This window comes from Cokeromyces recurvatus (assembly GCF_025118155.1).
Source record: "Cokeromyces recurvatus strain NRRL 2243 chromosome Unknown BX663scaffold_12, whole genome shotgun sequence".
Lineage (NCBI taxonomy): Eukaryota > Fungi > Mucoromycota > Mucoromycetes > Mucorales > Mucoraceae > Cokeromyces > Cokeromyces recurvatus.
In genome coordinates, this window is record NW_026251398.1 from 374,104 (window position 1) to 387,328 (window position 13,225).

Below are 13,225 nucleotides of genomic sequence, written 5' to 3' on the forward strand. Positions count from 1 at the left end.
AAATCATGCATATTATTATTATTATACACAAAAAATCAAATTTATTTATTTATATATACTCTATAAAATGTTTTATTGATGATGTTTGGCACGCTTCTTTTTAGCATACGCCTTTTGTTTTCTATCTAATTTACGCTTAGCAATGAGAGTTGGGTTAGTAATAGCCAAGACTGCTTTATTTGCTTTACGCTCCTGTCTTGTTTGGAGTACTTGTTGTCGTACACGTTGATATACTGCAAAATATACAGTAGGTCCAGCCTTGTTTTGAAGTAAGTTGAGAATTTCAGTACCCAATTGTTGCAATGAATCTATAGACCCAAAGAAAAAAAAAAGGAGAGGAAAAGAAAAAATGTTAGTTAAATATATCCCAACTATCTTTTATTTCATTTAACATACCAAAGCCATCTGATTTATTTTGTTCTTCATTTACTGTACGATAAATAGGTGCTATCACTGGCATTAAATAAGGTGGTAATTCTTCAGTTGTCATTGTATTACACATTGCTGCAAACCATTTAAAAACAGAAGAGCGCTATATAGGATATATTGGATTGATTAATAATTTCATTCATATACTAATAATAAAATAGAATTAAAGTACTTACCAAGATGATATCACTCTTAATTTTACGAATAGCAGCACCACGAGCAGTAAAAGAAGCTTTTCTAAATAACCAATTTAATGATTGTTTATGAGCTTTCTGATTAATCTTTTCAGTAGCAGCTTCATCTTCTCCTTCTACAACTTCATTATCATTCATCTTATCAGTATCTTCAAGGTCTTCTTCATCTTTTTCTTCCTCGTCTTCTTCATCTGACATATAATAAAAGCATCTACCAATAAAGAACAGATTTTTTACAATTTGATCTGCTTGTTCTTCTGTTACATGATTACTCTTCAATTGTTCCAAAAAGTCGCCAGCCAACATTCTTAATGTAGCACGATCAAGGTAACTGCATACGGTTGAGCTTTCATTAATTGTACGTGTCTTTGGATCAATCTCAGAAAAGAAAACACCATAGAGACGAGTAGAAGATGAACGAATCCAGGCGTGAGGGAAAAGCAACATATATTGCATCACTCGCCAAACTACTTCTGTACTTTGCTCATAAACCAATTTAGGGAACGTTTTAATGATTTTTGCAAAGGTATTGATGGCATAGTAGGCTACTTCCCATTGTATATCGACATCCATCGCTTCTTCATCAGCTGCTAGCTCTTCAGTACGGTCTCGACTCTCTTCTAAAATCTTGGAAAGACGTTGAATAAGTCCTGCTGCTTGTGGTTTTAACTGTGTACCAATACTTTCAAGAGCTAAACCATAAACTTGACAAGCTACACGTTGAAGACTGGGCTTTCCTGATTCATCAAGCCATTTATTTAATAATTTATAAAACGTAGGTAATCGTTCTGTGCTGCGAGCTAAAAGGGATTTAACAAGAGCAGCTGCCATTTCACGACATTTGCTAGATTCATCATTCACAAGACGCATTACAAGGGCAAAGAAAATGGGATCAATATAATCAATGAGGACCTCATCACCAAATTTAGTAATGATTTGATACAAAAATTCCATAACCGATTCACGACCACTTTCAAAGACGTATTCAAGATTTTTGATCACAAACGTCATTTGTTGTTTGAGACGGCCCTTACCTTGAGGATAATCCATAAGGAACATGAAAAAGACGGATCGTGCCTGTTGTCTAACTTCTTTGCTTTGGTTGGTTACCATAATATTTGAAATATTATCCATAAGATCGTACATTTCAGGGGCAACAAACTTGCGAGAGATAATAGCTCGAATGAGACCAAAGGTTGTACTTTGACGTTCAAGCTCTTCCAAATCAGGTCGAACAAAATCCAAGATGTATGTTAATTGTGTCTCTGTCAATCTTGTTTCGGTATTATCACGAATACAGACAATCAAAAGTTTTAAGCAAGCCTGTACTGTCTTTGTACGTGAAGTACCTGAAGATTTGAGAATAGCAAAGCATCGATCAATTGAAACACCAACAGCGGATTGTATGTTGCCGATCTTCATGGGAATAAATTGACTCATGATGCGAGCTGATAAAACAACATTAGCAGATTGGTTTGAGTAAAGTGTGTTACCAACTGCATTAACCAGTTTTCTCAGACGTAAAAGGTATTCCTCATTTGTCAGATCAAACTTATTCTTTTTAAGAGCAGATGCAAGAAGACTAAGGCCAAGGAAAACAAATCGATAGGCATTGGCACGATAATGATCCACAGGTTCCGCTGTAGGCCTCTTCATTTGAACTTCGAAATTAAGTTCCTTTTGTGTCTTTTTAACCGTCATCTTTGGTTGCACCTTATATTCTTCTTTATTTTCAGTGATTAAATTATAGGCAAAATCAAGTAATTCAAGAGATTCGAATTCAGGATTTTTCACTAGACCAATCGCAATACGACGTAAGAGATCCTCAACTTTGAGAAGCTTACGATTGCTTTCAGTGTTTGACATAACTTCCTTCAAAGGCATCAAAAGGACATGGACATGCTTGAAATGAATCACTTGAGAAAGTAATTCAAAGGAAATAGGACTACGACGACTCTTGGCTTCCTTTGTTTTACCTGTCATCTCATCTTGATCCTTTTCTTCACCAGCAGTGCCGAAGATATCATTTACAAGAACATCAACAATATCCTCTAGACAATAATCAAGATCTCCTACCTTAACTTGCTTCATTATATCTTGTATGAGTGAGTTAACAGTAAAGCCCAAAACATGTAGTTCATAACCCTTTTGCAGAGACGCACGCAGATCCTTAATGATAAAGTTGAAGTAAGCAGGACCTAAGAAGGCACTAATTTTGACAAGAGTATCACGGGTAACATCACGAACATCTTGAGCACGACTACGAATGATTTGACAAACGGAGGTTAAGAGACCGGGTAAATTGACTCGCTTGGACTTTTCTGGAAGATAACAAAGAAGCTTTGTAATACCAAGGGCGAGTGGCACACGACCAATGACAGATCCTCTAGTTTTATTATGGTTTAAGAGACTATTGAGGTCGGGTAAAAGTTTTGTAACAAGGATATCATGAATCCTTTCTGCTTGGTCTCTTACTACAACCTTTTCTTCTTCTGCTTCTTCATTTTCATTCATCTCTTCTTCTTGTAGTTCACCAGCATCCTTAGCTGCTTGCTTTAAGATATCTTCATTTGTTAAATAATTAATGCGAAGCTTCTGACGCCCCATAATCGATTTTACTGTTTCATCAGATATTTCAATATGTTGAACATCAAAATGGAATGAGTCTAAAATGCAAATAACGGCACGTACATATAACTTTTCCTTTTCATTGTCTTGTTTTACAAGCTTCAAATAAGTTTGAAGTAAATTATAATAAGAATTCCATGAAAGAACTTTAGCAAGAGCAGTAATTGCATTTGTACATTGTCGAAGTAGACCTTCATCTTGAATTTGATCTCCCTCGGTCAAGAAAGCATAAATAATTGGTAAAAATATATGATTGACAGTGGCGATCTTTAATCCGTTCTCTTCAGCATGAGTAGAAAGACGTTGTAAAGCACGGCCACGACGTGAGATTTGCATATGATAAATATTGTTGAAAAAGTTGGATTCTTCATCATTACTCAAAAGAGATGTCATATCCTCAAACATGGATAATTCGGGGAACATCTTGACACAAGATCCTAAAAGAGTAATAAATTCCATACGAACAAGTTCTATACGAGCTCGTAAGCCACGCTTGATAGCAGGATAAATTAAACCCTCAATATATTTTATCATCTTATATTTGACCTCTTCATCTTCTTGACTTTGTGTTGCCTTCAGGAATTGTACCATACAATGTGTTGCTGTGCCTCGAACTGCCATTTCATCAGGATTATGCATACAGTATACTAATTGGTGTAAGATAGGTAACCATTGATGAATGTTAAACTGTTCATAATAGGTATCTGCAATTGAACTAAGCGCATCAAGCATTTGATCGTAATCAGGCTCTGCAATACGTTTCTTTGAAAAGCTGTTCATCATTGTCAAGAGTTCATCTACCTTTGTAAGTTCATCAGGATTAGCTTGAGCAAATGTATGAAAGACTTCTATAAGCCCCATACGGGTTTCACGAGAATGTGCAATGGCGAAAAAGTTAGATGCAGCATTATAGTATTGATGATAAAGGCTCGAACCAGCTTCAAATCCAGGTACAATATGGATAAACTTAGCCCAAATTGTTAAAATATCCTGTTTGGATTTCTCCGGGATCACACGAGAGGGTTTCTTAAGACTGGGTAATAAAAGTGCAACAATAGTTGCCGCTTGCTCACCATTCTTGGCATAAGGTGCAATACGAGCAGCAATCGCAATTTCACGGATAGAGTATGTATTACCAAATTTGGCATCATCCTTAGATTGAGTTAAGCGGTACTTGAGTTCATTCAAAAGCAAATTAACATGAGGGATTATAAGTTTTTCTTTTAATGATTGTGTGCCATCAACATCCATTTCATTATCACAAAGATCAAGAAGAGATTCAATGATTTCCAACAAGACATTCAGCACATTTTCGTTTAGTTTTTCTACAGATAAGGTGGCTATAATCTGTGGTATAACAGAGGGATCATAATCAACAAGATAGTTAGCATATTTACTCTGTTTGGACCAAACTAAGAATAGATTCAAAAGACTGCTAACATCTTGAGAGGTTGTAGAAGGGAAAGCAGGAAGTTGAGGTGTAATATAAGCAGAAAAGAGGGATGGTATAAAGGAGGTAAAGTCAAAGTTGCCACTGATCTTGAAGAAACCAACGATACGCTTCATGGCCAATGCTCTGACTTCCTTTGACTTTGAACTTTGTTCTTTTTCACCATCAACTTCCATGGCATCAGGGAGTCTTCGACTATGTACAAAATTAATCAAATACAAAACAACCTTTAGGAGATCAGGTGCAAAAGGTAGAATATAGGTGGCCAACTGTTTAATCATATCTTCTAACAAGTTCAAAAGACCGGTTTGTTTTCTCCAAGGAATTTGCTCCACAAGACGTTTGCCTTCAGAAACAAACTCGAATTTCGATACATGATTATCCTGATCTACTTCCATACCTGGCAATTCGAGGATCATTTTGAAGGGCTCAAGGGCAAGATCAATAAAATATCGAATCTCTTCAGCTGTGCAACAAGCTACACTACCAAGAATCATCTTTCGGCGTGCTGTTTTACTTGTCTTGGCAGATGCCTTGGCACGTTGAATAAGACGACCATAAAGAATGCGCATCAAGACAGGCATCAAACCCTTTCGATGAGCAGGATCAATTGGACTTTGTTCTTCATTTTGTATCAAGTTACTAAGTTCGTCACGGAATCTGGTATCATCATACAAGAGACGCAGGTTATCAGCATAGGGTTTGACATTAGGATTCTTCCAACTAATAATACATTCTAAGGCAGCCTTTTGCAAATTGAAATCACCCATAGCAATAATATGCATAAAGACGTCATATAATTCAGCGGTACGATATGCAGCTGCAGGGTTCTTATAAACAGCGAAAATGGCAAGCCAGCTTGTCATCCTACTTTTATTTACACGACTTGAACGTTGCAAAATACCTAATTCTTCGTTTATCATTATTGCTTGATCAGCTTCATTGTCATCCTCATTTTCTTCCTCGCCTTCCTCAGAAGTTGACATAAACTCCTCACTATAGAACTTCAAAAATATAGGTACCAAATGTCTTCCTTTGGCTTCTGTAGTTGTTGCTGTATCCTTCAATACAAGCAATAATAAATTATAATAGTTCCAGAAATCCATATGACCATCTTCTTGTTGACTAAATCCAGCAAATAACAAAGCAAGGCTTTGTGCTTTTTCCGTTTGCATTATCTTCCATGATTGATCTTGGACATGAGTAATATGCGTTAAAGTAGGACATTCGAACGTGATATTACCTGTCTTGGTAGCTTTTTGATGAGATTCATTCATGTCATTCGTCATGATTAACTTATCCAAAATATCTTTAGAAAATCCATCTCGAACTAATTGATATTCATGATTAAACTTCATCAATTCATCATGCATCATTGACCAATAGAGTTCAGCATTATTGTTGGAAAAGGTGACTAAGATTTTGCGTGCCTCAACCCAAAGGGGACGTAAATTGACTGTTAAAAGGCCTAAGGCCAAACGAGGAGCAAAATCTTCAAGCAAGTCAGGTGTACGTTTCGAACTGGTTATTAAGTTTAATTTTTGAATTAAAAGAACCTTATCTCGATACTCCTTAAAGGTAGCATTAATTTCCTCCATATGAAGTGCAGTACGTACTAATTCAGAAGGCTCAAGCGTTTTGTGTTGGTCATCCAGCTTCATCATAGGTTGATCATAAAGTGCTAAAATTTTAAGTGTATTTAAGCGACACTGATGTCGATAAGAACTAAGGTTGTCTTTGAGATGATTATAAATAATTCCGAAATTTTCCAACGAGAAAACTTCCTTGTAATTATTGCTAGAATATAAGAGATCCAAGTATTGATAAATACCAGAAAGAATAAGTTCATTTCCTTTATAATTTATAAGAATTCCCTTCATCAGTCTTTCATGCATCTTATTCAATTCTCCTAGTAAAGATGTAGAATGAGAAGCAATAGATGTCAATGATTCCAAAGCAAGACCCATAAGTGATTCCAATACATAATTTTTATGTCCCAAAATATAAGGTGTATTTACAATTGAGTTATCATCTTCATTATTCTTTTGCAAGAAATCAGCTAGTGAAATAAATAATGACATAATGACAGGTGATACTTTATCAACAGAAGTCTGAATTTTGGTTAGAATTCGAAGTGCAGAAGCCAAGACTGTAATTGCAGATATATTTGATTCTTTAGCCTTTTTTTTTAAAAAAAAAAGATGGTTGGTTGATTAATGATTGCTTTTACAAATTGAACAATTTTTATTTTTTTATTTTTTACCTTTAGATCAGTAGTATTTAAAATATCTCTTTCTTTGGTCCAATCGAATGTTTTACTCATGATATCCAAAACACTTTCTACAAATGGCTTCTTACTTTCTAGAGTTGGGAAACGTACAAGACCCTCTGCAGTCAAAGACGATGTCAAGGTCTCACTTTCTAATTCTATTTCATTAAAGACTTCTGCTAAAAATAGAATGGTCTCATAAGGATATTCATCAAATCTATCAGAGGCATATTTCACAATGTAAGGTAAGCAGACTTGTGTATAATTAGGCCATTTCAATTTTGCCAATGAAAGATAAAAGCCATAAATAAAATCGACATTGCATGAATGAAGTATATCCAAAATGACACGACCGCCGCTGATAACAACCTCCAGTGATCCATGGAATAATGTACCTGCTATCAATCGAACTGTTTCTGTATAAAGATAATTGGCATGTTGTTGAGAAGGATTAAAAACATATTTTGCAGCTTCTTGAAGATGACTGACGATAGGCTTGAAATCTTCTACACGACTTCCCTTTCTGACAGTAACAATCATGTTAAGAATTGAAATTTGAATTGCTACCTTCTTTTCATTTGGAACTTCTTCTTTAAGTTCTGTATCTAATTCATTCAAAACAATATTAATCATTGGTGTAAAATGTTGACGATAGACATGGTGAAGGACTAAAAGTGTTGTTTTCTTTAACAAACTATGAATAGGATCACTGGGAAGATCATCAGCTTTTATGTCTTCATTATTGTTATAAGATTGAATCAAAAGTTCTTTATATATAGATTCACCTCTTGAATGAATACGATGATCAATTTGCTGTTGTTTTTTTTGGAATAAAAATAATTAGTATATATACAAATATGAAAAAAAAATGGATATAGATTGGTTTTACCTTAATGGATTCAAAAAATAGCATAGCTAAACCTTCTTCAAATTCTTGAGATGGTTCAGCTTTTAGTGTGTTGAGGATATACTGAACAATCTTTTTCAAATCTGCGCCACGAGTCTTACGTAATAAATAAGCAAAAGCTTCGGCTGTAAAATGACGAATATAGGGACGAGTTTGATTATCTTCACCCAATAAGCTTGTAAACAAACTACGATAACAATTTTAAATATCATATTGAATAATGCTGGTAAATAAACAAATAAAGACTTACTTGAAGGTTTGTTCTAAATCTGGAAGGATTTGTCTTGAAAGAAATTTAAAGAGATAAGCAATACAATTAAAAACACTCTATTAAAAAATAATAATACAAAATTGAGTTTCTTTTGTTTTTATGTACATTTAATTTTTTTTCTTTGTTTATATCTACCTCTAATAGTTTAATATCCTTTTGATATACTAAAGGTAAAATGCGTGATAATAAGCGAGTATAATAAGGGTAAAATTCTCCTTCCAAATCTTTTGCTAATTTTGTGATCAAACTACATGAAAAAAAAAAGAATTAACTTGGTTTATCCACTATCATGTTTTGTTAATCCTTATGCTTACTCTAAAATACCATCTAAAGCCATACTTTCATTAACTTGAAGATGTTTTTCAAAGATTGTAATAATCGTCTCTTTATGGTAAATGATAGACGGTAATGATTTCACAAGCGGAGTGATTTCTTTTAAAAAATCTTTAAAATGTCTGGTCAAATTAAGATCTTTCCACTGTAACAGGGCTTCATAAAAGAAAGAGCCATGATAATCAGGCTCATCTTCAACAATGCGTGATCGACGTACGACATCAACTTTAATTCGTTCAACTCGAGTTTTGAAGGATTGGTACTAACAGTAGAAATTTTAGACGTTAACTATTATTATTTTTTCCTTTTTTATTATTTCTTACCTTGAAACGATTAGTTCCTTGACCAGTATTCAATTCAAGAGGAATTGAATTGTCCTTCATGGTTATTTATAAATTTAATTGATCTTGGTTAATAGAAGAAGAAATAGGTTTGACAGATTTCGATTTTTTTTTTTTTTTTTTTTTTTTTTTTTTTTTTTTTAATTTTAGCAAAGCTTAACTGTGCATTTTTAAAGGAACGAAAAGCAGTCTCGAATATATTTGCATTGAACACCGCCACACTTAAAATCACTACTACTGCTATGATGACTTTAACTTTATTGACAAATAATTATGAGTATATTTAATACGAGAATTCTATTCTAACTCTCTTTCTATTATTGATAATTATGATATATAATGACTATTTTGGTTCATTTTTATTACTTTTATGTATAATGCTGTCAAGCAGTTATCAACTACACATCTTTTTTTTTTCTTTCACTCACTTGGGTGATATTAAAGCAGGGAAATACACATAATAAAACTAACTTTTTATATCAGGTCAAGACATAATTTATGACTGTTTTCGAATATACAATAGTGTACTAGGTTTGCCCTATTAGAATATACCTACTGCAAAAGCATATGATATTATAAATAAATAGTATTAAATAAATTAACAACTTGAAACAGTCTTGCAGTACTCGAATACTCCAAGTTAGTCAAGTTACATATTGTTTGATGCTTACAAATGGATAGGATAAATTGCAACAAATAAATTGTTGTATATTGATAAAATAGTGATGATGTCAACATCAATAATAATTTGAGGCACAAAAAAAAAAGAAGGTTTACTCAACACATAGAATCACGATCTTTTCTCTCTATTTTCTTTTTAATGAAGAAGGAAAGAAGTCATGATGATGAAATACTTAAAGTTAATTCTTACAATAACAACACTATCATTTAGAGAAGTGTGCCATTTTCATTCTACTCAAAAATGGAAATTTAGGAGCATGAAAGATTTAGTATGTCTCAACAGCATTTACCAAAATAACTATTTTGTCCTACATTTTCCATACTAAATATACACACCGCACATGGACGAATATTTATAGAAACAGTTAGTTAAAAAAAAAAGCTATATTACGTAATATAAGTTTTTATCTAGATTTAATTTTCTATCTTTTTTTTTCCCTTTTTTCTTTTCTTTTTTTTTTTTTGTAAGGGAAATATCATATATACTAATAGCCATATTATATCATTATTATACCGCTATTATTCCCTCCTTTTTTCCCCCTTACACAGGCCTTTTTTTTTATTTTATTTTTTATATAATAGAGTAGAAAAGATTTTTTTTTTTTTTTTAGTTGTATAACATTGTAATTAAGTAACATTTCACATTCTTTTTATTTTTTTTTCTATTTAGAATGTCATCATCCAATTACTCTATAGAATCTGAAATGAAGAATTTATCTCTTCATAACAATAGTAGTTATGAACTTCCTGGTTACCGTCATGACAACGTCAATGATGACGACGATCGACCCCTTTCTTATCATCAACAACATGATTTGAACTCAGCACAATTGATGACTCAAAAAAGACCTTTACCACCTAGTCATCAAACTAGCATCCCTAACGATATAGCTGCTATACAATCTCTTTATGACACTTATTTGCAAAAGATTTATTTTGAAGGACATATCTTATTAAAGCAAGGCAATGAATGGTTTCCTTGGTATCTTCAATTATCGGGTCCTACCTTGACCTTATGGGAAGATACATTAACGAAAAAGGCACCTTATGCAAGCTATCAAATTATAGATGCTGTTATCAGATTTTTGGGTCGTGTAGAACAAGAAGGTCATAATAATGTCTTTTCGATTATTTTATCCGAGCAAACCCTTTTGTTAGATGCTCCTGATTATCAAACATTAATCTCTTGGATAGCTGCCTTTCGATTATCTTGTTTTGAATGGGCCAAAATTCAAGAATGTTTCACTCGTCGTCTGTTGTCAAGACCTACGTATGGGGATGCACTAAGTAAATCAAATTTAACAACTCATCTCGAGGGTCCCTTACAGGTGCGATTGGATCCTTTAAGTCATGAATGGCGTACCTATTGGGTAGTTGTATCTGATAGACCTGAGCCCAATAACAGTGATAAGGAAGAAAAGAAGAAAAGCAAGTTGAAACTCTTTGGAGGTTCAAAGAAGAAAAAGTCGGAAAAAAAGGAATTATTTGGACGTGGGCAGTTATTGATATATGAATCCAGCGAGAAAACAAGGCAACCTATTTTAACGCTTGTGAATGTCGTTCAATCGTATATGCTTTATAATCTTCAAAATGCAAATTTGACAGATGTATTTAAGGTAGAGGGTAATAATCTTGGTCAAAATGGGACAAGTACTATTTTGATCAAAGCTGCATCACTTCAAGAGCTTGTTCAATGGACAGTGGCTACATTTGATGCCTTTAAACTGTATGGAAGGCCTAATCGTTTAAGTGATGATCCTTTTAATATTAATTCTCTCAATTTTGGTGAACAGCAAACAAAGCCCGGTACCTTATTTTTGGAATTATCTGAAGTCCTTAACCAACTGAATGTAGATTTTGTTCATGATACTTTGCTGGATACAAAGGCACAATTTACAGGTTGTTTATTACATAAAGTACAACAACAACGTCAACAACACTATTTTAATGCTCATCATCATCATCGCCAGCAACAACAACAGCAACAGCAACAACAACAACAACAACAACAACAACAACCAATGGGGTTAATTCATCAAATTCCTACAGGTACTTCTTCTAGTACCTATTCATCACGTCCTCCTTCTCAAAGAACCTCTGTTCATTCAAGTCAATCTTCTTCTATTAATACACCTATCAATCGTCCTCAATTACAACCACAACAGAAACGGACAAGTAATAATCCTATACCAATCACAATAACAGCATCCGGTCGTCAAGTCTATGCAAGTGATGATAGTAGTGACGATAATGAAGAAGAACAAGAAAGTGAAGACGAGAGTGATGATGATCATGATTCAGTCTTTGAGAAATCAAAATTGAAGGTAGAAAAGAAAACAGCCGAGAATATTCAGCAACAACCACCTTCAAATGCACCTATTCCTACTACTACATCAAATAATAAAAAACAAGTTGTAAAGAAGGAAGATAAAGAGAGTGAAGATGAGTTTGGATTGTTATCAGACAGTAGCAATGAGAAAAAACCGAGAGCGACAGAGAATCGTAATAGTAATAGACCTAAACCTAGAATGTCAAGAACTCAAGTGAGCATAAGTGACTCGGATTCAGAAGAAGAAGAAATAGAGCATGGTCGTTATTCTGGAAATAATGATGATGTTGACTCTGATGATGACGTACCTATTCAACAACACTATCAACAGCGACAACAAGATAGTGTTTATTATGAAGATCACCCTGGAGGACTTCCATGGGATAGTGCAAGTATGATGATGGAACAACAACAACAATATCATCATCCACAAGCTTACTATGACCAAGGTTATCCAGAGTATGATGAAAATGGACCTATCATTCCTCAACTTGGAGATCGTTTTGCAACACAAAATAGTCTATTAGATACATATCGACTTGAGCGTGGCACTGCTCATGATCAAGAAGGATATGCTAGAGCCACAGGACAACCTCTTATTCAAGTCCCTAACAAGCCTCCTGAACCACGTGCAGGTCTCGTTGGCATGATTTCTCAGATTGAACATGAAAAGAAGCAGAAGGAGGCTAACAAACATTTAATGATGAATAATAGTCGTGAACGTATGATGATGATGGAAAGGGAAAAATATCTACTAGAGCAAAGAGCTCAACAACAACAACAACAACAAATGATGCCGGTAAAATCAAGCTTGTGTTTATATTAAAGAAAGACTTTATTGACTTTTTTTTTTTTTTTGTATAGTCTACAGCGAGTATGATAAACCCAATCATGAATCCAAGCGTGAATACATTGAATCCAAGCTTGAATGCATTAAATCCAAGTATGAATGTGTTGAATCCAGGCATGAATATGATGAATCCAATGATGTATTCAAATATGATGCCCATAATGTCAAGTCAAATGTCTATGATGTCAGGACAGATGCCCATGGTGATGAATCCAATGATGTATCCTACCATGATGCAACAGTCTTATCCAGGCATGATGCCAAATATGATGGACCCTCGTCTCTTGCTGTTGCAACAACAACAACAACAACAACAGCAACTATGGCAGCAACAACAAATGTTGAATAGTCGTTTTAACACAAGTCAACAAAGTATATTAGAAGATGAAGATGATGATATTCCTCTGGGAACTAAAGATACAAATACTGCCATACCCCCTACCAGACATAAATAAAATTACATAATAATAATAATAATAAAACATTTAATTTTTTATTATAATAATAATACTAATCTATGTAAATGTTTACGTTATTTTTTTT

General features: G+C 33.9%; 2 protein-coding genes across 2 annotated transcripts; one reads left to right on the top strand and one right to left on the bottom strand.

Moving 5' to 3' along the window:
* Positions 1 to 72: 72 nt before the first annotated feature.
* Positions 73 to 8,864, bottom strand: BX663DRAFT_551824 (armadillo-type protein; the record flags this gene model as incomplete). Its single annotated transcript, XM_051531311.1, has 9 exons — positions 73 to 308; positions 397 to 532; positions 606 to 6,881; positions 6,965 to 7,783; positions 7,860 to 8,064; positions 8,128 to 8,204; positions 8,284 to 8,395; positions 8,463 to 8,743; positions 8,805 to 8,864. The coding sequence occupies 9 exons, from the start codon at positions 8,862 to 8,864 to the stop codon at positions 73 to 75; spliced, it is 8,202 nt and encodes a 2,733-aa protein (XP_051382947.1).
* A 1,310-nt stretch (positions 8,865 to 10,174) lies between these two features.
* On the top strand, positions 10,175 to 13,137 carry BX663DRAFT_551825 (uncharacterized protein; the record flags this gene model as incomplete). Its single annotated transcript, XM_051531312.1, has 2 exons — positions 10,175 to 12,631; positions 12,697 to 13,137. 2 exons carry the CDS (start codon positions 10,175 to 10,177, stop codon positions 13,135 to 13,137), a joined length of 2,898 nt encoding a protein of 965 aa, XP_051382948.1.
* Between the last annotated feature and the right edge of the window lie 88 nt (positions 13,138 to 13,225).